The 25,653-nt window shown below is 35.3% G+C and overlaps 5 protein-coding genes across 7 annotated transcripts; 2 read left to right on the forward strand and 3 right to left on the reverse strand.

Annotated features, from left to right (window-relative positions):
• Window positions 1-402: 402 nt before the first annotated feature.
• LOC108720770 (coiled-coil domain-containing protein 47) lies at window positions 403-19,059 on the forward strand. 2 transcript variants are annotated; one of them, XM_018444936.1, is made up of 4 exons: window positions 403-565; window positions 17,134-18,127; window positions 18,263-18,431; window positions 18,510-19,059. In XM_018444936.1, the coding sequence occupies exons 2-4, from the start codon at window positions 17,139-17,141 to the stop codon at window positions 18,747-18,749; spliced, it is 1,398 nt and encodes a 465-aa protein (XP_018300438.1). In that variant the 5' UTR covers window positions 403-565; window positions 17,134-17,138; the 3' UTR covers window positions 18,750-19,059. The 2 variants fall into 2 exon arrangements, with proteins under 2 accessions (XP_018300438.1, XP_018300439.1); XM_018444937.1 differs by lacking the exon at window positions 403-565 and adding an exon at window positions 15,785-15,944.
• LOC108720773 (uncharacterized protein CG7065-like) lies at window positions 2,244-7,822 on the forward strand. Its single transcript, XM_018444940.1, is given in 5 exon segments — window positions 2,244-2,375; window positions 2,664-3,417; window positions 3,555-3,584; window positions 3,674-3,776; window positions 4,071-7,822. Coding segments are annotated over 5 exon segments (3,732 nt in total). The 5' UTR covers window positions 2,244-2,303; the 3' UTR covers window positions 6,844-7,822.
• On the reverse strand, window positions 8,062-13,201 carry Klp68D (kinesin-like protein 68D). 2 transcript variants are annotated; one of them, XM_018444934.1, is made up of 2 exons: window positions 12,824-13,201; window positions 8,062-10,460 (listed from the first exon to the last, which is right to left on the reverse strand). In XM_018444934.1, exon 2 carries the CDS (start codon window positions 10,431-10,433, stop codon window positions 8,205-8,207), a length of 2,229 nt encoding a protein of 742 aa, XP_018300436.1. In that variant the 5' UTR covers window positions 10,434-10,460; window positions 12,824-13,201; the 3' UTR covers window positions 8,062-8,204. The 2 variants fall into 2 exon arrangements, with proteins under 2 accessions (XP_018300436.1, XP_018300437.1); XM_018444935.1 differs by lacking the exon at window positions 12,824-13,201 and adding an exon at window positions 12,670-12,817.
• On the reverse strand, window positions 11,220-24,595 carry LOC108720771 (axoneme-associated protein mst101(2)). The gene is made up of 7 exons (XM_018444938.1): window positions 24,474-24,595; window positions 24,115-24,386; window positions 23,889-24,042; window positions 23,114-23,663; window positions 22,612-22,746; window positions 21,462-21,996; window positions 11,220-11,230 (listed from the first exon to the last, which is right to left on the reverse strand). The coding sequence occupies exons 1-6, from the start codon at window positions 24,593-24,595 to the stop codon at window positions 21,964-21,966; spliced, it is 1,266 nt and encodes a 421-aa protein (XP_018300440.1). The 3' UTR covers window positions 11,220-11,230; window positions 21,462-21,963.
• On the reverse strand, window positions 20,038-21,376 carry LOC108720772 (PI-PLC X domain-containing protein 3). Its single transcript, XM_018444939.1, has 2 exons — window positions 21,241-21,376; window positions 20,038-20,924 (listed from the first exon to the last, which is right to left on the reverse strand). The coding sequence occupies exons 1-2, from the start codon at window positions 21,362-21,364 to the stop codon at window positions 20,074-20,076; spliced, it is 975 nt and encodes a 324-aa protein (XP_018300441.1). The 5' UTR covers window positions 21,365-21,376; the 3' UTR covers window positions 20,038-20,073.
• Window positions 24,596-25,653: the final 1,058 nt, after the last annotated feature.

Genomic DNA, 25,653 nt, shown 5'->3' on the forward strand with positions numbered 1-25,653 from the left:
ATATATAATTATATATAAAATATGTCCATATATATATAATATTTTTTCCCGGAACTAAAAATTTAAATATTATTTACCAAAGAATTAAAAATTGATCAAAGTTGCAACGAAAAACTCAATTAAATTTTTTATACAAAAGATTAGTTTTTACAAATTTAATACAAACTTTATATGTATGTATAGTATATATCCTTCATATTTTTTAATTCCTGTTTCATTCTGCCGTACCAGTATACGTTAACATGTAAAATTGTTGTATCATATATTTTCCTGAATTACCATCAATCGATCATTTACCGATTCATTTTAACGTCATAAAAAGATGCACTGTCCATTTCTATGTCTAGTGTATTCTAGGGATACTTCGTGTTCCATTCTGTCACTGGTAGGTTGCAACCTGCATCCATAAATAATTACGCAAATGTAGTACGCCATAACGCCACAGATGTACGGCTTTCGCCATGACGATGAGGAAGCTGTTTTACTGTTTTTTCATAAATTAGCTTGAAAAACGGTCGGGCTGTGGTATTGGCAGTCTTACTGAGTGACAGCGAACAGACATTAGGTAAGTCAACTCCGTCGGCTCGCCGAATGTCGTGATGTAAAATGAGAATGATAGAAGTCAATGATCGGTGTCTCCAAGATAACATGAGGCGATGAGGTGTTCAATTTTTAGGGGAATCATTCTCGCCTTCGTTAGTGTTTATATATCGTCGCGGATGCTCCGCGTTATCGAAACGAGCGTATTTCGCTTCTACGAGGACACGTAATGGTGTAAACGTTGCCATTATGTCTTAACCTCTTACGTTTGATTGTACGATAATTAAATGACACGCGATCGCGGTCTATTGTTCGGGACGAAGTGCCGAATTAAAATATTTACACACACACACACATACATTTTGTATAACGCGGAGTGTTATACGGCATGGTTGTTACGAACGATTGACTCGCGGAATATTTTATCTTGTTAATTATCAGTCAATTTGGCGAAGTTAAAGAACGTCTTAACTTTGCCCCGCTTGTGGTTCCTATGGAAATCAGTTCAGTTAAGTTGGTGGTTTTTTGGTGGTTTTTTGTAGTGGAAACGGTTCTTGGAATTTTAATATTTCTCTTATAGTTGGTAAGTAGCTGGAGAATTGTTCAAATACTCCAGCAAGGTGGTAAATAGCGATTATTCTTAGCGATCCGTAAATGCTAAGATAAAATGCCTTACCTTCTCTTGTATGTGAAACATTGTAACTTATACACATATAAAAATTATACTTTGTGGATCTATGTTTGTTGTTAGTATAATACACAGGTAGAATACACATTCTACGATAAGCCGTTACTTAAGCTTTAAATCTTAAGCAGTAAGTGATTGATCAGTCAGTCGAATGTGAGAATAATAATCGAGTATGATCAATAAGTCAATTTCTTAGGCTTAAGACTTAAAGCTTAAGCTTATTGTAGAAAGCTTATTAGCCGTTTATTAGCAGTTTCTATATTTTTTTGTACTGTATTACAATTGCATCATAAAATCTTATTTTGAGACATTTTTGAAACGTACTAGTAGAACGTTGTAAAATTTTAAATGATTGACTTACTGAGTAAATGTGATATGTAAAATTTTGTCTGTACACTTACCATGTCTGACTCCTATAACTTCCTTTATTTTAATTTATTTGAAGTATCGGAGTTCTTATAATTTATATTATTTTATATTTATGAAAATAATGAATTTTTTAAATAATGTATTCTGCTTTGTGCCACGTGTCTCTCGCACATGTGCACATGGAATATGTAGAAGCTCTTAATTCTAATATACTTCTAAAGTTAAGTATGACATCTGTCTTTGACATTTGCGTATGATTGTGTTATACATTGGATATATATATAGCACTGTAAATATTTATTTCGGTTAAATATTAGTTGTTAGCACATGCGGCAGTAATAATGGTAAGTAAGTACGGCTAATTAAAATTTCCAACTATAATAACTAACAAATTTGATACGCTACCAGAAACCGCTACTGCAGGGTTGGCTAATACAATACTGAAACTATATTCACAGATAAACTCGGTGATATCTGGGAATGTAATGTTCGCTTATACTTTATTGGTGCATTATGATTTTCTATTAATGTGCTTCTTCTTATAAAATAAAAAATTACCTTCGCGAATTTTGTAAGCGAATCTTGCAATTGCAATTTTGTGCCAACCTTGATGTGCCATGGCCATCACTTTTTTTGATCTTATAAGATTTTGATATTTTCAGAGAATATTTCTGGTGACCGCGCCATCCGCTATTACGGCCGTACCATGCAGAACTTTGATGATCTCGATATAGAGGGACGTAATCCTTCTCATTTATCAGGAGAGGCTAAAGAAAAGGTAAATAGAGGATGTGTGACGGCTGATGAACAGAAACATGGCAACGATTGCTATTATAAATTGTGCATAATTTTAGTATAATTTCAAACAAATGTATTTTGTCAAATATGCAAGTCCAAGTTTCAGTAAAAATAATTGTTTTGCACATGTCTGTTATTATGTCATATACATTTAACGTTCCATTCTCCACAAAAATAGTATATGGGCCATTACGAATTACGGATATTTTTGAGATTAGCATTCGACAACGGAAGATCATCTGCCTTACGAATCATTTATGTTTCATAGGAAGAATATGATCGGAAGCGTATAATGCGATGCAGCGTTACCGCCGAAGACGGCGCACTGAGACCAGTTTACTCCGAGACAGAAGATGGTGATATATGGTGTCATATCTGTAACGTTGCTTTATTCGGGGCCCATAAATTGATAAGTCATAATTTGTGTAATCGTCACAAAATGAAACTGGACGAATGGCCATATCCGGTTATGCTATGGTCCAAACGACCGGATGTGGCCAAGACGGTAGCGCCAGTGCAATCTACCGCTATCAGCGATACCCTGGCGCCTGGTGAGCCAGTACCACCTGGTATGGAAGATCAAATAACGCGGACCACGTCGATACAGATGAGTTTAGATCGTCATCAAAGCTCGCCACTCGTCGGTCTCGAGTACCTATTGGAGTTGGTGGACAACGACTCCTGCGAACCGAGTTACACGTGTGTTTTGTGCGACAAACGTGGCGATCCACGTACAGTAATGGCTCACATTACCAGTTACAATCACCGAATCACGTATCTGAATAGACACTTTCCAACTATATCGCGAGCAATTGCGGAGTTACCGCGTACCCCTAACTATAAGCGTGGGGCCAATGAAATTTCGGTGTTAGTGGCGAAAAAAATCGAAGAAAAGTTTGGAAGAATGAAGCCGCAGTTGGTAGACAAATCTCAGTTTGAAAAGAATAAGATGCAATATATCAAGAGAGTATATCAGGACGTTCATTTTAAGTAAGTCTAAGTATTCAATCAATATTATTGTCGTTGGTCTTCTCAGCTTGTCACTTATATTCAATATGACATTGACATTAATAATACAATGTTCTAATTTCTAATTTCTAACCATTTTAATTTTTTTTTACTTTATCATATAACAAACCAATTTGGCTGTTTCCTGTAGAAATGAATGGTAATAATTTAAAAAAAAAAGGTGAGTACACATGCATTACATAACTGTTTTTGAAACGATAATTAGATTTGTTAATAATAAGATTTTTAAAATTATTGATTTTCATCAAGATTCTCCTGATAAAAAGATTGACGATAAAAATAAAAAAGAAGAGAAGAAAAAGGAAAAAGTAGAACCTAAAAAATTAGAATCTAAAGGAGAAGTTTCGAAATCGTAAGTAAATAAAATAATCCAATAAAAATATAGATATTAACAAGTGTGATTATAGAAAAATTTCTATGAATTTTTTGTTAATATATTAATACATTTCTAAATAAAAATTTAAGAAATTTTTATGAAAAATTTTCCTGTGATTTAACCTGTTTTAAAATTTGATTATTTTTTGTCCTGATTATTATTGTTTATACATTTATAAATTAACAGAAAGATAGTAGATTTTTAATTTATCATTTTCTGTTAGAATTCGAATACGGATATTTTTTACCTTCGGAATTCTTCTTATTTTAGGGGTTTCAAAATGCGTATAGTCAACAAGGACAAAATGAACTTACGTAAAAGCTCACCGAAACCTGAGGAGGATCCAAAAAATTCACCAAAACCCTCTGATGACATCAAGTCGCTTTCATCACTTTCGAGCATATCTAGCAGTCCATCACCATCCCGTTCAAGATCGCGTTCACCGAATCGAAATAAAAGAAATTCCGTTGAGGGAAACACAGGAAAGTATCGTAGTAATATGCGACAGTCACGCGAACGTACCCGCGGCCGATCGCGATCACGATCGCGATCGCGGTCTTTACAGCCTCTTAGAGAACGCGACAAGTGGGACAAATACCGCGAGCAGATTAGACGCGCCGAAGAAACACTAGATCGTGCTTTAAAGTTTCATGAGAAGAATCCTGAAAAACATCCATCTTATCCAGACGAATGGAAAAAATTCTGGAACAGACGATACAAGGAACTCCAAGCCGAAGGTAACGATCCAAGCAAGCATGACTTCAAGCCAGAATGGATTGAATTTTGGAACAAGCGGATGCGCGAGATCCACACTGAACAGCTTCAGCAGCGAAAAGAAGAGATTAAAAAGAGATTGGAATTACCTGAAGACAAACCGCCGGAAAAGTGGATTCCACTGAGGCGAGAGCGAGATCGAGAACGAGACAGAGAAAAAGAGCGAGAACGTTCCCCTACAAAGCGCAGTAAACATGCCATAGAAAGTGACGATGAAGTAGAGTACGTTGGTACGAAAATGGTGGTCAAGCCTGATTATTACGAACGCCATGAAGCCAGGGAGAGAGATTACGCGTACCCTATGTATCCACGCGGAAGAGGATATGGCCATTATCCATCGCGTATTAGGCAGATATATTATGCAACACCGTATCCTCTAAAAGATGACTCGGCCACTCAATCGCCTATCGCGGAAGAGATATTAACGGAAGATCTTGAAGTAGTCGGTTTATTGCGATTACTTACAGCGCTTGAAGGACAGTTAGGTTCTCTTGGGCCTAAGATAGTATCGCTTTTGTCGAAAGCCTTAGCGGCTGAGAAGGCAAAGCCAAATTCCGCTGAAGAATTGTTGTATGATGAAGAAGTGAGTGTCCTATTCGAAACCGTCAAAGAAAAACTCAAGGGTCAACTGTTCGCGGGCATGGTAGAGAAAATGGCGATTACGGCAACTAAAACGGCTATACAGAATATTGCTAAATTGCTGCACAAAGCTTCTGAGAGCAAGAAGAAACTAGAAGAAAAGAAAAAGAAAGAACGAGAAATTCTGGAAGCATCTAAATCTATAACAAGTTATATGAATCGAACCACATATTCAAGACCGGTGGAGATAGCTGCACCGACCATTAAATCTGAACCAGTGAGTGTACCAGGTGTCGGCACAGTTGATAAAGTCGCTATTGCTCAACAGATTGCCGCGGCTCTCGTCGCGCAAGGCAGATCAAATGTCTCGCAGGAAGAACTAGAAACTCTGATTAACGCTGTAGTTGGCATGGCAGAGGCATCAAAACACTCCGATAAACCAGTCACCACTGCTGATTTTGTCAAAGGTCTAACGAATAGCAGCACTACCGCTCCTCCAGTAACAGAGCCTGCCAAAACGGCAACTATTTCGGTTGAGTCTACTCAATCTCAGGTTTCGAAAACAGAATCAGACAATTTGTCGGACATCGATCTGAAAACGAAGTTGCAAAAATTTAAAGATCTGAGCACAGAGGAACAACACAGTCTCATAAATTCTCTCAAGAAGCTTGAAGCGAGCGATCCGACGAGAGTGGAGAAGTTGAGACACTTCGTTAATCTCGGCATGACGTCATCGCCAAAATCATCGTCGATAATAGGAAATATAAAATCACCAAGTTTGGAGATCGAAGCATCCATTGGCAAAGGTAAAAAGAGTACTTCCCCGTTTTCCTCTCGTAAATTGAATCAGAATCCAACAGACGATGAAGATAAGTGGAAACCTAAATTGGACATGTTCGCGAATGACGAAGACGAAGAGCAACAAACGAAAAAAGATAGTGATGATAAAACTAAGATCAAGACGATAGATTTGTCCGACGATGATGACGACTATACGTACGAAGATATCTATAAAGCAGCGAGCAAAAATGTGAGCGAGAACGAAAAAGCGAAGAAGTCACGTACTTTCTCGCCGAAATCATGGTCTCGATCGCAATCACGATCGCGGTCACGATCAAGATCGAGATTGAGATCGCGATCCAACTCACCAATACCGAGATCAAAAGAACCTACAAAAACGAATGATCCCAACGCGATACTAAATGAAACTAAACGTTTGATTGCAAACATTATGTGTGATCTGCCGAACAAATACGTTCCGAAATCGCTGAGTCTAGGCGAGAAAAAAATCGAGTCCATAATAAGTTCCAGTGAGCCAGCACCGCCTGGTGCAATGCCCTTTTACAATCAAAATTTTCTTTCAAATAACAATCAGTCGCGGTCGCAAGAACAGCCAATGACCTATCCTAACTTGTCGAATCAACAATTCTCGAATTATCCACCACAGCCACAAATGTTCTCTAATAATCCCGGATATATGGACAATAGTTATAATTATCAAGGTTATGGAAATCCAATTAATCCAGTTAATCCAATTAATCAAGGTCAATTTGGAGGACCGCCAAATCAGTATCCTCAGCAAACTTACGGTTCTTACGGTGCACCACAAGCTGCTCCTCCGTCGAACTATGTTCAACAACCTCCGTCGCAGCAATACGACCCCTACATGCAGCAACAGCGGTTTTATTGAACGAAATGTACTCTGTTATCGTTTTATCAATAACTTCAATGAACATTCGCATTGCGAGGCATCAGGTCTCCATTAGGTCAGTCTATGAACTCGAACGAAGTCCCAAAACTCGTTCTCTTTCCGTGCACAGATACTAAGATGCCTGTGCAAGTTCTGCACTCGTTTTTATTCGCTTCATATATTTTTATGAATGAAATGAATCAGATTCTATTTCATAATTAGTCAACAATAGATGCGCAGCACTTTTGTTTCAGTCTGCAGAAATGCTTCCATAATGTTGATCAGAAAAAGTTGTACTTATAAAATTGTGATTATAGATGTTCCATATGTTTCATCCTATCATTCGCGTATCTCTACATTTATTTTTATTTATTTATACAAATTCAACATCTATATATCCACACATCAAAATGCAAGAGTAAAAAAAATCACATTGTCATATTGCCATTTTTTAATGAGATAGAATCTCGTTTCGACATATAACAAGTCGCAAGAATGTGTCAATTGTATGTTAGGTATGTAATGTCTGAAACATTTTCTTTTTTTATTTGTTGAGCGCATTTTCATCCACAACTCGCATTACGTTTTCGCGTGAGTTTTCATGTATCTGCTGCGCGGGTGCGTGTCAGTGAGTCTTATTAAGCTGTGTATATCGACCGAATGTACGTCACGTTTGAGTGATTTGTATATGCACGAAGTGAATGTGTCGTTGTTACATACATCGTGCAACTTCGACCAAACGAAAGTAAGTAAAATAAACAAACTAATCGCCAGAGCGTGTGCATCATCACAACAGTTTTACTATATTTGTAATATATCTGATAAAAATCGCGCTTTTGTTACATAGAAATTGCAACAATATTTAACAATTTACAATAAAATTGTGTAAAAGGCGCTTTAGGCAGAAAATATTTTGCACGATATTCAGGATTTAATTGACTATAATCAAAGTGTAATTCTTCAATAAATATTACAAGAGTAGCACATTAATAGTGTGTAATATATTTTCCATTAATTTAAAGTAATACGAACTTTGACAACTTATCCTATGTTTCTGTGGAGGCAAATAATTGATTAAAAAGCATAATCGACTAACAAAAAAAAATGAAATTAACAAGATAAATAAAAATAGTATTTTTTATCAAATATATATATCGTATCTTTTTAAAATAATCCTTACGATGTGCAGAAATTAGGGAAAATATTTCAATTAGAAAGAATTTTAAGAGCTATTTTATACTGTATTATTACAACAGTTACATGCTCGACGTAGCGATATATGTTTACGCATTGCACAATGACTAGAGAATTGCAGACATATTCCGTTCTTTGTCCGTGTACGTCCAGGTAACCGCGAAAATTTAAATAAAGTACAAGATGCGGTTCATACAATATGTACACTCCCCTTTATAAAATAAAAAAAAAAGAAGCGCGCCAATCGGGGTTTTAACAATTTCATTTATTTCGGTACGAGGCCTCTGGTTTTGGGATAAACCGGTGCCGGGATTTGCTGCATCTTGGTACCTCGTACTCGAAGCGTCGACGTCTATGTCGCCCTCGTCGCGCAGAGCTTCTTCCAAAACTGCTTGAATCGTCGGTGCAATGGCCGGTCCCTGATAATCCAAAGTCGTTCGTGCCGGCATGTCGAGATCCAAGTTCAGAATGTTTTCACCCGCATAACGGCATCCTCGTCCCATCGCGAGAGCGATCCGCGCGTACTCCGAGACTGGTCTACGCGCACCCGGTACGGAAGTTGGTCGTTTGATGGCATCTATGCTTGATGGTTCGGGATCTTTCACGACCCAGCAGTCCTCTTCTTCGTCCAGATGGATTCTTGACAAAATCTTCGTTTTTTCTTCTTCGGGAATGAAGTTCTCTATTATAAGATACTTGAGCTTGAGCTCCTTCATCAATTCGTGCTGCTCCTGTTCCAAATCTCGTCTGTCCCTGTTGTAGTCGCTAGTCACGTCTTCTAACTCCTGCTTTAGAGCTTGCAACTTGGTAAAGCACTTTCGCAATTTTCTGGATTTCACGTCCACTTCTTGCTGCAACGTAGTATAAGTCTCCCTCACGCCGACCATTGTCAACTCTTCGTCCTCTAACTTCTGTTGCATTTCGACCTCGCGCCTCTTACGTTCCGCAATTTCAGCTGCCTTTTGTTCTAATGCCCTTTGCTGTTCGTTTGTGTGATCGATTATATTCTTACCGCCGCAGAGCATCTTGCTCTCCAAATCCTTTATTCTGTGGACGAGATTCTCGGTCTCCTGCTTCTCGGCCTTCAACTGCTCCGCTATGAGCTTTTTATCGGTTTCGGACAATTTATTGTCTTCGCCTCGACTGTCGTCCATCTCGGATTCCGAATCGATTGTCTCATCTTCTTTTTTCCTTTTCGACTTCCTCTTCTTTCGTTGCACTCCACCTTTCAGCGCGAGTTTCTCCTTCAGTCGACCTATCTCCTCCTGATATTGCCTCAATAAAGCATCCTTCGGATCCTCATTAATTCTAGGCTTGTTCTTAATGTTCTTAGCACGGCTAGCGTATCGTAGAGTCGTCAAAGTTTCGTCATAGTTGTAACTAGCTGGCCCAATATTCGCTACCATGATCGTTTTCGAATTACCACCTAAAGAATCCTGCAGCAATCTCGTCAGCTTAGAGTCTCGATATGGCACATGCGTGGTTTTGCCGTCCACCAACGCCGAGATCACATTACCCAAGGCCGACAAACTCAAATTAATCTTGCTCGCTTCCTTCAGTCTCTCTCCCGACGAACCAGTTTTACTTTGTCTCTCGCTACCAGCGAGATCGACTAGATTCAAGCGTCCCACTCTAATACCACCGGTGTCACCGATATTACCCATCTCAATAGTGATGAGAAAGATCGCATGTGACCGCGAACTGTGCTCGTTCATATTCGTCGCACCGATCGTTCTATTTTGATTGCCTACGTTCATTAAGTGCTGTATCTCCGTCGCGCTCTTACAAACGGCGGTCGACAAGTCCTTGACATACACCCCAATGTCTGGCTTCTCCTTCAGCTCGAAGCGCAGACTCTGATCCGGATGCAGCAGATCGCGTATCTCCTCTTGATAAATCTCCAAATAGCTGGCCCTCACCAGATACTGCATGTTCTCCGATCTGCCGATGTAATTGAATATATGCTCGAAGGAGCGCGGTATGATACCGCGCTTCTCATGATCCATCTTCGAACCCTCCATGGTGTACGTTTTTCCGGTGCCGGTCTGACCATAGGCGAAGATAGTGCCGTTGAAGCCGTCGAGTATCGAGGATACCAGGGGCCTAACCGTCTCCTCGTATAGCTCTTGCTGGCTGGAATTCCCATCGTACACCGCGTCGAAGGTAAACACCTTGACGGTCTCGCTGGACGGATCGTCGCGTGGATGTCGCACCTCAACCGCGCCTCTGGACGGGATCACGTCGACCACCCGGGTGTAATTGCGTGTGGTCTCCCGCTCGTCCATCGGTCGGCATCGCACGACCACCTGCACGCATTGCGTCGCCACCTCGGTGACCACACTCGACTTCATGCTTTTCTTCTTCCAGGTCTTCTGCTGGTTGTCTGATTTTTCCATACCGGCGATGAAATACACAGCTCTCCTCTGCAAAGCACAAATTTATTGATCATGCTTCATCCTGACTGAATCTGTTTGCTTTAATTGGCTCTCTCTGGCTAACTTGTTGGTATTTAAAAAATTAATATTTTCTTCTTTTTTAAATAAACTAATTAAAGTCGATACATGTACATACTAATTACCTTAAAGTTTCGATATTCTTGCCTAGATATCTAAATAATATTTCAAGAGCCATGCTATCGTATTGATTGCACTATTATCATTATACTTACTGATCATGTGTTTCTTAGAAAAGAATCATGAAGTTTATATTTAAAAGAAATATTTACGTTTGAATACTAAAGTGTCTCTAGGTAAAATTTGAATACATAATTTCAAACTAAAAGTTACAAATTATCTATTCACGTGTTAATAGGATTTTAATCTTATTGAAAGACTAAAATTTATATAAATTAGTAATTTATATAAACTTTTTAAACCAATTATAATGAAAATAAATTTCTTTTCGACTATAACAACTATTCAACGTTTTTCATAATTCTATAAGTTCTGCAAAGTAAACTAATTTTACATGTAACGATCAATCTTTTTAATGAATTTGTCTGTTCAAGATACAAGAATGTTTAAAATAGTTAAAACAAATAAGTTTATATTAGTTGTTTTCCGTGAATGATAGCATTTCTTTTTTAAATAAAAAATTTAAAAGAATGGCGATTGTGTTACCGAAATTCCACGCAATAAGAGACTAAAGATTTTTGTACGCATCATCACGTAGATATACATCTAAATAATACAACCTTAGTCTTAAATCAATTCATGGCCTACGATTACTCAATATTATGCGTTGTCTACAATACACGGAGTAAAAAGAGTAAAGAAATTGACCAATCATAGCCGAATGTATGAAGAATAATCGACTGTGATAGGTCAATTTCTTACTCTTACTTCTTACTCCAAGTATTGTAGACGACGCATTTACTTTCGTGAATACTTCGTCGCCATGCACATACAACGTTCCGAATCGATAAAACTTGGCACGAAAATATTTTACGAAAGTCATATACTAACTATGCAATATTAAACGTACCTTACATCATAAAATTTGAATTATTTTTTTATTTATTATATGTAGTTACTTGATTACTAATGTTCACACATACTTTTTTTAAATTTTTATTATATAGTATTACTTTTCGAATTCCTTTTTATGTAAAAAAAAAAAACAGAAAAGTACAAGTGTAATTTTTACACTCTGTCGATTGAAAATAAATTGTAAAGCCTTGATATCGCCTGCAGGTGTGTAAGGCGTATATCGACCATTTTCCAATTACATTTTAAGTGCGCTCGACTGCATTCCATTTGAAATAGTATTGAAATAACAGGATGTATCATTAAAATTCAAAACGAATCATCACCTCAAACAAGAAAGATGGCATTTTGTATTAAATAATCAAATATTCTCTCGTTTTATTCTCTATTAAATCGTTATCATACAAGATACTTCGTCTATAAAATTATATATATAATCGTTATTCTCTCTATATTCTTCGAAAAATTATTTAACCGCGTAACTTTATAGAAAATATCTATATAAAAAAAGTTACATATCAAATGTCAAATATTTATTAAAATATATCTGGTATTCATTTTTCAATTTTTTGTCAATTGAGAATTTGCAGCTACGTAAGGAACTATTTCATAAAATTTGAAAATAAAATAATCACGAGAAAGTGAAACCATCTTTTTCTACTATATTCTACTATATTAAGATGCAAAAAGTCTGTCAATAATTTAAACACAGCTTTATGGAATATCTGCAAGAAAAAAAAATACATATTAATTTTATATTTATTTTTCGTCGATCGAGAACTTGCAGTAACGCAAGGAATTATTCTATAAATTTGAAAATAAAATAACCACAAGGAAATAATCGTAGAATCTTCCTTTTTTGTGCGCTGTGCCAAGATACAACTACAAAGTTTTTCAATAATTTAGCCACTTTTACAGAATATTTCCAAAGAAAGAACATAAAAGCTACATATTAAATTTGACATTTATTAAGAAAAGTATATCTATAATTATCTTTCAATAACGTCTCGTCGATCGAGAGCCTGTGTGAGAATGCAGAGAACTATTCGATAAATTTTAAAACAAACCACAAAAAAATAACTGATCGAAACCACTTTTTTTATGCGCTATACTAAGACGCAAAGACGGTCGAATTCGCAGTACTTACCGTACGGTTGAGGGTTAAACATACAAAATGTACATGAACGTCACGTAACGTCAAGGGGGAAGAAGCGACGAGCAGAATCCTCTAAAGATTTACTTATGCGTCCGCCGATCGGAAAGGTGGACTGTAAGGAATCTCGTTTGTGTTGATTTATTACCGTTTCTACGTGTTTCCCTCCGCTGTGAGGTGTCTGTATTGATCCATTATTTAGCCAAAGGATTTGTTGTCAACGAGTCGCCGTCGTTCTTGCCCGCATGTATTGATTCTCGCGCAGAGCGCGCGACAGGGGAGAGTCGACGAGTATCGCGAATCGAGAAGCGTTTTAACCGGCACGCCGATACGCGCGATCGTTCACTTTACGGCACTCGCGCTACGCGAAAGTGACATGCTTCTGACAATTCTGACAGGAAAGAAGATGGTAAAATGCGTCAACGTCAAAACGTGCGCGAACAAATCCCTCATCGCCGCGCGACGCCGGACTAGTCGGCTGTCGCCGCTGTCGGCTAGACGGCTAGTGCTTCTGTGCTTGGTCTTGAAATCGATATCTCGTCCCGTCATCGAACGAGACGAAACGAGTCGGGAAAGTCGAGTCCGGCGCGCCGAACGAACTCTACTTTATCGACTCAGTAGTGTCCACGCGGTGCGTCGTCTTGTTTTACCGATTTTTTTTTCAAATAAGTATTTTTCTAAATGCTTTTATATGCAGATTTAAAAATCTTCCACAATTAAAATATACAAGCGATAATGTAGTTCAAACCGATCGACTTTATGTCAAAAACCTTTATGTGAAAAAAAGTTGGAAAATTACAGTCCTGTTGTCGGTTTCTGACGTCGACTCGCAATAATATTTGCTTTATATACAAGTTTTATACCTTGTACATATAAAAGAATCTTGGTTTGAACTAGAGATTATATGAACAAACAATGTTGTGTTCTTAGAATTAGGCTTAGATACCTCTGATATAGAAGTTAATTAGCAAATTATTGTGCGTATGTGTGCGTGCGATATTTACTGAACCATAAGAAATGGACGAATCATAGTCAATTATTCTCCTCGCATTCGATTGTAATTGGTCAATTTCTTATGGCTTAAAACATCTATTGTAGATCCGGACTTACCCCGCAAACACAATAGAGTAGTAAATCTTAAGTCTAAAGCCTTAAACTTAAAGGATCATTTATACTGACCATAATCTGTTAACTTATGCTATAATCTATAAGAATTGACCAATCACAGTCGATTATTTCCCTCGCATTCAACTGTAATTGATGAATTTCTTACCCCGGATCTACAATAAGTGTTTTAAGTCTTAAGTCGTAAGAAATTGACCAATTACCCCGAATCTACAATAGAGTTTTAAGCCTTAAGAGATAAAAAATGGACGAATCACAGTCAATTATTCTCCTCGAATTCAACTGTAATTGGATAATTTCTTACGGCTTAAGGCTTAAAACACATATTGTAGATCCGAGGTTACAGTCGAATCCGAGGGGAATAATCGACTGTGATTCGCCCTTTTCTTATGGCTTAAGGGTTAAAACACCTATTGTAGATCCAGACTTAAGGAATCGATCATTCACAGTCGAATGTGAGAAGAATACTCGACTATGATTGGTCAGTTTCTTAACCCCGAATCTACAATAGGGTTTTAAGCCTTAAGCCATAAGAAATGAACGAATCACAGTCGATTATTCCTCTCGGATTCGATTGTAACCCCGGATCTACAATAGGTGTTTTAAGCCTTAAGTCGTAAGAAATTGACCAATTGATCAATTTCTTACGACTTAAATCTTAGAACACCTATTGTAGATCCGACGCATCATAATCGATTATTCTTCTCGAATTTGACTGTAATTGATCAATTTCTTACGACTTAAATCTTAGAACACCTATTGTAGATCCGGACTAAAGGGCTGCGCAGAATAACTCCGGATCTACAATAGGTGTTTTAAGCCTTAAGTCGTAAGAAATTGACCAATTACAGTCGAATTCGAGGAGAATAATCGATTATTATTTGTCCATTTCTTATAGCTTAAGTCCAGATCTACAATAGAATTTTAAGCCTTACGCCATAAGAAATGGACGAATCACAGTCGATTATTCTCCTCGAATTCGACTGTAAGTCCGTGTTTTAAGATTTAAGCCGGAAGAAATTGACCAATTACAGTCGAATCCGAGGGGAATAATCAACTATGATTCGCCCATTTCTTATGGCTTAAGACTTAAAACCCTATTGTAGATCCGGGGTAATTGATCAATTTCTTACGACTTAAGGCTTAAAACACTTATTGAAGATCCAGGGTAAGAAATTCATCAATTACAGTTGAATGCGAGGGAAATAATCGACTGTGATTGGTCAATTCTTATAGATTAGGCATAAATTAACAGATCATGGTCAGTATATATGATCCTTTAAGCTTAAGGAAATCAACCAATCAGAGTTCTTCATTTTCTTCCTTTTCATGAAATAAAAGACTGACGGTTATTTTGACCAACTCCTATTAACTTTAATCGACGATTAGTCCATTGGAATTGGCCAATCGCATCTGTCGTTAAACGAAATGACAAATGCGATTGGTCAATTTCAATGGACTAATCGTCGATCAAAGTTAATCAGAGTTGATCGAAGTGGCCCTTAATTGTAAAAATTATATCAAAGTAAAAAAAAATTTCGTAACATTATATCATAGATTACATATTTCGCATAATATTTACACGCGAATTTATGTTATATAAAAATGTAATGTAATACATTCTTCAAAAAATAATTTTTCGTCATGAAGCATTAAAGTAAAATGTAATATGTAACAAACAAAATTTTAGGAAAATAGAATTTTTCTTCTCATTCTTCTCTTGTTCAAATGGAAGAATAATTTTTCTTATCACTGAAAATTTATAAAAATTATCCGAATATAGTCTCTTTTATAATTTTTAATTAAATATGTGTACCTTCGTGGAGAATAATATATTCTTTCTCAGTCTACATTTGATAAAGAATATTTGTAAATTTTCCGCTCTCGCTCAACGAATCGCTGTTTTCTGAAGATAGCCAATCTGTTGTTTTGAGGAAGTGACGTCAGGCATACGGTGACTTGCGATGACTTTTATGCCATAGAGCGAATGAAAGTGATACGAATCATCCAGAATTATCTATCTCTCGGCAAGGAAGTCGTCATCATTGATCATAGTAATCTGTTGTAATTAATCGGACACCATTCCAAATTGAGATTAATGACGAGAAATTAACATTTTTAGACATAAAAATCTGCATCTACTGGTGAGACGTCGTATCACGTTAGAATTCTATGACAGACGATAGGTTAATCTTAGCCACTGGCTGCATTTCAATTTATGGCATTTCATGTTCGCAAAACGCCGTATATATACTTGACTAATATATGAAACAAAAATTTTATCCATCAAAGAAGAGAATAGTAATTAATTTTTCTTTAAATGTACAGGTTGACAATCAGAAGATTACTCCGAAAAATAAATGACTTTTATCTTGTGATGAGTGGACAAATCGAAATGAATTAAACATTATTTTGTAGAAGAAATTTGTTATCTTTGCTAACACATAGTGCAAAAAGAATAAACATATGCGAAAAAATGAAAATTATAAGGAGCTAGCCATTTGCTTGATTGTGTGGTTCGTTGATGTTTTCAAGATTACTATCTAAATTTATACAATAATTGAAAAGCTTTTCAAAATTAAATATATTTTCTAACATTAATAACTGTAAACTGTGTTTCCAAAAAATTTCAGATAAATTTCTTTTATGGAAATGGCCATTCAAGTTGAGATCTAAGCATACATACTGAATCAGTGAAATCAGCTAAATTTTTAGCTTTTTAATGTTTATTTTTACAAGTTTATAAATATATATTTTTTGTATAATATGTTAATAAAAATAATGGGTTTTCTTTGCAGAGTAGTGTTTATTTTATTCTATTTTCATCGCAAAATAGCAGTCGTACAGTTTTGGCAACTTTTTGATTGTTATTCTGTATATACATTACCTTAATATATTTTCAATAAATATATTATCTTACTGTGTAATGTAAGATTAATTAAAATAATTCTATAAGTTAAAGTCAATGGATAACTGATCTCAATTATTAGTTCTCATTTATCAGTTTGTTTTTACAGATACTGGTGTATTACAGCTTCTTTAGAAAGAAAATTCTAACATACAATATATTATAATTTATTTACTGTTAAATAATAATATATTTTTTATATTCATGTATTATTTAATACATTTATTTTCATAATTAACAATATTACTCCGTATATTAATTTAGACTAAATATTGGCAAAAAATTAGAAATGAGAAATTAATAGAAAAAGAATTGGTTGGGTATCTAGAAATTGTATATGTTCATATGATAGTAAGTTTATTATTTGAATTACAATTTAGAGCAAAATATAAGTAACATATTTTTTTTACTGCTTACTGTTTTAGGTAACATGAAATTGTGGATCGTGATAGCACACATCACATTGGTCATTACTAATCTATGGGTTACAGCCCATTTCCAGGAAGAAGTACCTGAGGATAATGAGTTTGCAGAATTTGAAGATTTTGAGGAGGAAAAGCCAAGTGTGCTTATTGAACGTGCACCAGAATTGCCTCCAGAAGAAGAATTGAATCAAGATTTCGAGGAAGATGATGTCTTAGTTACAGATGGTGACAGTGAATTTGATCATTTCCAAGATGAAGAAGAATTTGAAGGACTGGATGTTGCTGGGGGCAGCACTGGTCCAAAAAACGATGAACCTTCCACATTAACTATTACAAAAGTCCCATTCCATCTGCGGGAAAGATGGGACAGTTATTATTTAGAGATATTAATGATCACTGGATTGGTGGTATACTTTATAAATTATATAGTAGGACGTGCAAAAAATGCTCATATAGTTAAGTACTGGTTAATAGATAATAAGGAGCTTTTGATGGATAATTTTTCTCTCATCGGTCATTCAGGCAAATCAAATGAGAATGCAAATGATACTGGTTTCATAAGACAGAGTGAATCGCAGTACAGTTTATATTGTTCCGGACGTGTCGGCTGTGATTCGATGCTTATAGAGTTGAAATTAATAAAGAGACAAGACTTAGTCGCTGTATTAGCTCAATTGGTACGCCCGCAAAATGATCAAATTCATATAGAAGTGGAACTCTCAAAAGACGAAATAGATAATTTCGTTTTAGCAGTTGCCACAAAGCGGCTAACGATGCATTTAGTGCGCGACATGGCTGATATTAGTGTATATTGCCCGGAGAAACGAACTGGGGAAAAATTCGGTCTTCCATCAAGCTTTTACGTAATGTCTGAGATTCAAGAAGCAACAGCAGCTATTTTGGACACCAGGATTCAGCAAGCCTTCACAAAGTTTGCGCCTTATATAGAATATATTCACATTAGTGATCAATTCAGTGGACGCAAACCCCAGGAGTAAGTAAAAATGAACTGTGCATATCAAACAATGATTCAATTAAATAAAATATAATACAGAATGCACATATTTTAGAATAAATAGTCGATTTGATATCAAATAATATTTCCAATATTAATGTCGTTTAATTTTAGAGATACTACTCAGTTAACAATGCCTGAGGTTAAAAGAATATTGTTGATGAGTCTGAATATAAGTCTTAAGGGTCGCACGAGTAATCCAGAAAACATTAAACTTAGACCTTTACTTCAACTTGCTTTCTATTTAATTGACAAGTTGCGACGTTTTAAGTTATCTAAAGAGGTCTGTATTTCTTTACATTAATGAATATACATTTTTAAACAATTGTAATTTATATTAGAAATTTTGTTATGCATGTAGGGTAAAAATAAAGCAGATAAAAATCGACTCAGAGTGGAAGAAGCCTTCCTGAAAACAACGCACGCCGCAAGGGCCGAAGCTGCGGCTCAAAGACGAGAGGAGCGTCGGAGAGCCGAGCAGGAAAGAATTCTCCAAGAGGAAGATCCCGATAAACAACGGAAGTGGGAAGAAAAGGAACAACGAAGATTGGCCAAAAAACGTGCTCCAAGAATGAAGCAACTTAAAGTGAAAGCTTTGTGATATAATCAGAATTAATAAGTGGGATGTACATTTTAAAAAAACAAATCTACTACTCTCTTCTTATTCGAAAAAGAAAATTCGTAAGTAATTCCAATGGGATTGTACTTCGTCCAAATTATCTACGAAATATTCTAACTTATGTCTTCATTGAGATTTATATATTCACTCAGTGTTCTCTCACATGAATTATCGAACTTATTAAAGAAAGTACAAACGACTGTGAAAAAATGTATCCTGCGAATTGGAAGTTTGTTGTGTAATGTACATTTTTTTGCCCTACTGCCAGCTTACATACTTAAATATTATAGAGATATATAATATTCCCTGTTGAAAGAAAAGAATAATAAAATTTAACGAATACTATATATACTATTATCATCTCTTTTAATGCTATATATCAACGAACTGATATGATAAAATATTTCCGTAAAATCATTGCCCTTTAACACAAACAGCTCTTTGTATTCAAGAGATCCGTACTAATATTCTAAAAATTTTCTTTTTCTCACATCTGAGATAAATGCATCGTTAGTCCAGTTATAAATAATTTAAATTATTAATAATGTATAACACAATTATTTGGATGTGTTTAATATTTTTTATATTATTACATCCCCCTCATCATATAAATGGAAGTATAAAAATCGTTAAACTTGTAAAATGCGAGATAAAAATATATTATTTATTGTGCATAATAATAATAATTAATCGTTTGTTTTCCAAGCAATGTGCCATAGTGTACTTAGCATAAATATTTATAATTACAATATAAAAGCAATGCTTAGCAGAAATATGTAATTGTCTAAGCAATAGATCGATTAGTTAGAAATATATGTATTAAATTTGAATGTTAACCTTTTTTTATATTTATTTTATTTACGACTTTATATGTCAAGTGTAAAATTGAAGATTTGAACAATAATTAATGCTCACTAAGTAAGCATATCGATCATAAAAATTTTAATACTAGAAGTACTAAATTGTCATTATCAATCGTTTCTGTTATAATATTTTGTTAATATTTTATATTAATATTATATGTTTTGTGTAAAAAATAGGATTTTGAAATTTTTTGATTTTTTAATTCTATCCTAATGAAATATTTGGTTTTGCATTTTCTTAATTTTCATAGTAATTCAATTCACTATGCTATTTATTCACTATTCAATTTTGGTCTTTTCAGTGAATAAGAAATATTGATACTTCTAGAGTTAAGCAGTTTTGAATTTAAAGATATCTCCTTCACTAAGACAGATGAAAATATTTTGATCTACAGTTTTGATATTATATGTTATTTATATTTTAAAGCAGAAGTAAAATTAAACTAACTATGCAGAAGTTTCGTATTACTCTGGATAACTGTTTTGGAAAATAGAAAGTTGCTATCCGACACAAAATCCGCTATGACTATATTAAGTCCGCCGCGGCCAGGATATTTCTGACTTATCCAGGAGAGAATTTCTTTTTGGCAGCGAAGCACTAGATCTGTTTGCAAGGTACCACACAAATGTTTCATGACATAGGGTGTATCCGGCGTCAGGAGGCATTGCGATATGAATGCAATGTCCAACGATCTGCTCTGTAGTTCAATATTCAAAAAATTAATCAATTCATCCACGCGGATGGTATTGGGCCACACGGTACGCCAGAGACCGGATGGCCATAAATTCGCGTAATTGCGCGCATAAATGTTCCTGTAAATCACGAACACCTGGTATCTCTTTAGGACCAGCCATTGCAGCGTTATGTGATGAAATCTGGATGAGACTGGACACAATTTTCCTCGGAAAATTTGAATTATTTTGTCTATGAGACGGTGATGATCCTGTTCCTTGAAAGCATAGAAATGCTGAAAGTCCAGGATAACGATCTCATTCGTATGCGAGCTAAGCCAGTTGGCCACGTCGAGAAGTGGCTTGCTAATTTCTGCACCGTACAGACCGTGAAGGAAATATATATTATTGGTTCCCGGCTTCGTGGCAACGCGCAGATCTAAATATCGGATTCCGCCATTGAGCTGTTGCTTAATATTATCGCGCTGTGTAATAGACCAATTTAAAATAATTGGCTTGGCAACGAATGAGCAGTAGCGGCCGAGCGTTCGAATGAAGACAGGTTCGTCTGGCCCCACGTCGTTGTGTCTCTCGATCGTATAAGTCATGGTATCATGAGAACCTGGAAATTATCAATTTGTATAAGTATCTTGTAGATAATTAAGCAAAAAAACTAAATTTTATTTACACAAATATATTTTGGAGAATAATGCAAAAAGCAAAGATATTAAGTCAACACTTATAGATGAATATAAATTAAGGAATTTTTCTCTTGCAATTATTCTTATTTTTTATCGAGACTTATCAAGTCAAAATACATTTCATTATTTACAAATGAATATAAATCGAATAATAATGAAACTTATCTTTCGTGTAAATATCTCAATTTCTACAGGCACGAGTATAACTGCGCATCAAGCAGGATGATTTAAACGTACCGGGTATCGCCAGATGTATTATGGGTATATTCTTGAGTGGCGCCGGAAATCGAGTCATCCAAAATTCCAGATCGTCGTTCAAAACTACACCCGCGATATTCTCTCCCTTTCTTCTATCTTCCATAATGTTCGAATTTTCGACAATCGCGTGTTACATCTCTTACTAGAGGTGTATAAACACAAGAGAATTCGCTGTTGGCTCGCGAAGTCACGGAGGCGACCGCAGGTGTCGACCTGCTTGTGATGCAAATGACGCACTGCCTTGTACAATGTCGACGCTTTATAGGTATTCATGTATTTCCCACGATGATTTCAAGCCCAATCGTACTATGCAACTAGTGTACACCAGTGTACACTCATCCATCGTAACCTCGCTCCGTAAATACACGTGCAGCACTTGTCACGTATATCAGCAGTAATCGTATTTCGACAAAGAACTAAATTTTGTTGCTCCCTCTTGCACATCTCTTAATTGCTTTTGCAATTTCTGTATGATAACGTAAGCGATGGAAACGAGATTGCTAGTGAGTTTGAGTCCCTCAAAGAATAAACGACGCTACACGCGCTCTCTTCTGCGCATACGCGTATTTTTTTTTCACATAATTAGTTTATGAATGTACCGCGAAATACGTACGGAAATCTTGACAAAATTAAGTCACCTTTTTGCATACCAATATTAATCAGAAGCCAACTTTCTTTCTGCATGTATTAGAACAAGAAATCTTACTCCAAAGATTCATGCTCTGTTTTCACCACCTAAAATTATAATGTTTTTTTTAATATTTTCAAAGAACTATTCATATATTAATTAAAACAGCAAACATTATTCTGCTGTTATCCTTAGATAGAAGTATATTTCTAAGAATCTACATTTTAATAACATTATATAAATATTAAATATATAGAAGAGTACCCATAATAAAACACAAACATATGTATGTGTTTTATCTGCAATTTAATTTAATAAATATATTAAGAGATAATGAGTGTTTTTAGGAACATAAATGTGAATCATTTCGTCTTTGTTTAATATTGACAAACAATGAAAATACAATGATTCGCTGTGGATGCCTTCCATTCAGTAAAACAAGTTGACACAAATGTCATTCTGTCTTTCTTTGAATTCCATAAATAACAAGATAGAACGATATTTGTATCGACTCATGTCATTAAATGGAAGGCACCTTATGTTATATTGTGTCATCTGTGCCTCTTACTAATGTTGCTCATATAAATCTTTCAAAATTTTCTAATATTACAATTACTTAATGGAAGTCGTGTTAAGAAATACTGAAGTCATGTAAAATCCAACTGCGTCATGTCTTCTTATTTACGTAGCATTATATTGTATTATTACATGACACATCTTACCTGTGAATCATCATCTGCGATTACATCGGAAATATTATGCTTCTCGAGTATATTCTGCAGCGAATAAATAATCTTCTGTTTCTGATCAGCGCAACATGAAGTACAAGTATCACTCGTGCAGACATGCTCTTGCAACTGAAAATAATTGTTTTTTTTATATCATACACACGTGAGAAAGATATAAATACCTTAAATTGCACGTATATTGGAACACATTTGCGATACATGCTTGTATCTAAATCTTTACACGTGACTGTTAATGATAATTTAATAATAATTAACTTGTAACTATAATATATAAAAAATATACATATTGTTATTGTTATTACAAATGAATATACTTCTACCCAATGAGTTTACAATATAAAAATTGCAACTATAACAAAATCAGACAGAAACCAAAGTCCATAGGGCGGTTTTTCTTCAAGGGTTCAAGGTTTGACACGAGTTGTACATGTGCTATTGAATAAGAACTCTGTTCGCATGTCTGAAGAAATGATACCTGTAACGCTTCCAGGATGCATTGTTTGGCTTCGTTCAGGATCTTGTTCAAGTTATCGAATTCCTCGCACTTCTTTCTCACTTCCATCAGGACTTCCTCCCGAGCCTTTTTGGTCTCTTGTAAATGTCGCTCGAGAACCTTCACTTTCTCTTCCGACTCCGTGCATCTCGCCTTGTATTCACTCATAATTTGTTCGTAATTGCCGAGCCTCGTGTTCTCACGTTGTATTCGACCGTATTCGTGGATCGTGTCCACGTGCTCCTGGGCGAGCTCATGCATCACGTGTCTGTACCTTATTGTATCTTCCTGCGCTATTTTGGCTTCGCCTTCGAGCAATTCGCACTGCAACCTGAGCGCACGATCGGTTTCTTTATATTCCGCGCTCTTTGTTTCCAGATCCTGGCAAACCTTCAACATCGAATTCAGCTCGTGATTCAACGCGATGTTCCTCCTGACCGCGTTATGCATCATATCCGCTATACGAATGTTCGTCGCTTCTTTGAATTCCCGAGCGAGCTGCCTTAATCGTTCCTCCATCTCCTTCTGCATTCTACAATACATAGGATTGTCTGATGTTAAAGTATATTAAACAATATTATATATATTAATATAAAAAAATTAAACGATATTAAAACAGTTTGTTAAAAATTATCTCTAAAGCATGTAAATTTTGAAAAATAAAGATATTAAGATAAGATTGCATAACTTCTGGAAACATATGGTTATTCAGACGTGACATTTGCGATAATAAAAAACTATTGATTAATTTGTTTACTTAGCCTTAGTAACAATGACTGATTTCTCCGTTTCATAAAGCGTCGTCTTGTGCAATTCCTCTTGTTTCGTCATTTCTTCCTCTTGTATCTCAAACTTGCGCATTAAATCCAAGCGGGCTAATCTCCAGTCCTCCAACGCATTCAGCTTTCCAGCTGATGTAAAGTAACAGAACATGTAATTTTTCATATTGTCTTTTCTGCTCTTTTATTATGACAATTTTATACCTGCAAGTTTTACTTCAGCGCTCAAATTACTTTCCATAGTACGATACTCTTGTTCCATCGCATTTTCTTTCTTTTTATACTCGGCTTGCTCCTGCTTTCTCAATTCTTCCATGGCCGATAAACGTTCGTTTAATTCGCGAGCCTCTTCTATCCTTCCTTCCAAGTTCCGTTTTAAATGCGCCACGATGTCAGATCGATCCTCTTTTAAGTGCTCATACTTTTTCGTCAAATTCTTTACCTCGATTTCAAGCTCCTCATTTCGACTACGTAGCCTTAAAACATCGAGAGGTATACATCATTAAACGCAAATCAGAAAGAAAGAAAAACCAAAGTGTCAGCCTCGATCTTAATGAACAAACCGTGACAGTTGTCTATTGTTGTCTAGAACTTGTTGTTCGTAAGATAGCGTTTCTCGTTCGTTTAAACACTTTTTGCGTACTTTCTTCTCCTTGTCACCCCCACGTTTCTTCTTTTTGAACATTTCTATCTTTCTATTTTTATACGCTACTTAAGCGTTCTGTGCATAAAATGTGCATATTTAAAAATTTTTTGTTAATTCATTTTAAATTACTTATATTAGAAATATGAAATCGAAATTTAATGAAAAGTCGAGTCAAGAAGATTTTTTAATTCGAAGATTGAAATTACTGCATTGTCTCCACTGTTCACTACACAACGTCAAATATCGATGCAACTTTTGATTTAGCGTATCTCCGTCCCTCTGTTGCCATAGTAAAGAGACAACAAAACCAAATATATCTTCCATGGTTCAAAAGGAACGTAATATACCTTACAAGTAAAGATTTTCCATAATTCTTTTTACATCGTATCTTCCATAAAAATATATGTATATATAAATGCATGACTACCATGAGTATGAGGTATATGCGTGAATAAATGTCAACACAATATGAGTAACATAAAATATCAATTAAAATAACAATTCTTATACAACAATAAAAGACTATTACATAAGAAAATATTAACGAATAATAACAAATAGTACTACATATTTATATATAGGATATTCCAACTATTTCAATCTAATGTCGCTTTAAATATTAATTACGTTTGCTTCATTTAATATAATTCGACAATAATATAATAGAACAAAGAAATTAGTATTTTAATTTTACTTATTGTAACACTGTAAGCTACATCATAAAACTCTGGTATATCCTGTATATAATGTAATAGAACAAGTTGTAAATAAGAATACGTAATGTAAGAAATATCAATACTTGGCATATATATATATATATATATATACTACATATCAATGACATTTACACGTTTCTAACATTTTCATTTCACTCAATTTTAGCATATATACAATCCAATCTATTTGCACAATTACAATTATTTACACAGCCATTGCGATATCGTGCACAAAAATCGTAATATTCTTTGGCAATAAAACAATTTTATTAGATAAATAATCAACAACCTTTTAATTCGTATTTTATGTTACAGCAATATTTTGTAATATTTTAATATGTATCATGTGTAATCTAAGATAATTACAAACGTGTCACTGAA

Source organism: Mycetomoellerius zeteki, unplaced genomic scaffold (genome assembly GCF_001594055.1).
Source record: "Mycetomoellerius zeteki isolate Tzet28-1 unplaced genomic scaffold, Tzet1.0 scaffold155, whole genome shotgun sequence".
NCBI lineage: Eukaryota > Metazoa > Arthropoda > Insecta > Hymenoptera > Formicidae > Mycetomoellerius > Mycetomoellerius zeteki.

What these genes read in the sequence shown, in the direction of transcription:
- Klp68D (XM_018444934.1), bottom strand. Translation starts at nt 10,433, where the DNA reads ATGGAAAAATCAGACAACCAGCAGAAGACCTGGAAGAAGAAAAGCATG.
- LOC108720770 (XM_018444936.1), top strand. Translation starts at nt 17,139, where the DNA reads ATGAAATTGTGGATCGTGATAGCACACATCACATTGGTCATTACTAAT. An exon ending in AGTGGACGCAAACCCCAGGA is followed by an intron (nt 18,128 to 18,262) that starts GTAAGTAAAAAT and finishes GTTTAATTTTAG; the next exon opens with AGATACTACTCAGTTAACAA. An exon ending in GTTTTAAGTTATCTAAAGAG is followed by an intron (nt 18,432 to 18,509) that starts GTCTGTATTTCT and finishes TTATGCATGTAG; the next exon opens with GGTAAAAATAAAGCAGATAA.
- LOC108720772 (XM_018444939.1), bottom strand. Translation starts at nt 21,364, where the DNA reads ATGGAAGATAGAAGAAAGGGAGAGAATATCGCGGGTGTAGTTTTGAAC. An exon ending in AATACATCTGGCGATACCCG is followed by an intron (nt 20,925 to 21,240) that starts GTACGTTTAAAT and finishes GATAATTTCCAG; the next exon opens with GTTCTCATGATACCATGACT.
- LOC108720771 (XM_018444938.1), bottom strand. Translation starts at nt 24,595, where the DNA reads ATGTTCAAAAAGAAGAAACGTGGGGGTGACAAGGAGAAGAAAGTACGC. An exon ending in AACAATAGACAACTGTCACG is followed by an intron (nt 24,387 to 24,473) that starts GTTTGTTCATTA and finishes CGATGTTTTAAG; the next exon opens with GCTACGTAGTCGAAATGAGG. An exon ending in GCATCCTGGAAGCGTTACAG is followed by an intron (nt 22,747 to 23,113) that starts GTATCATTTCTT and finishes AATTATTTTCAG; the next exon opens with TTGCAAGAGCATGTCTGCAC.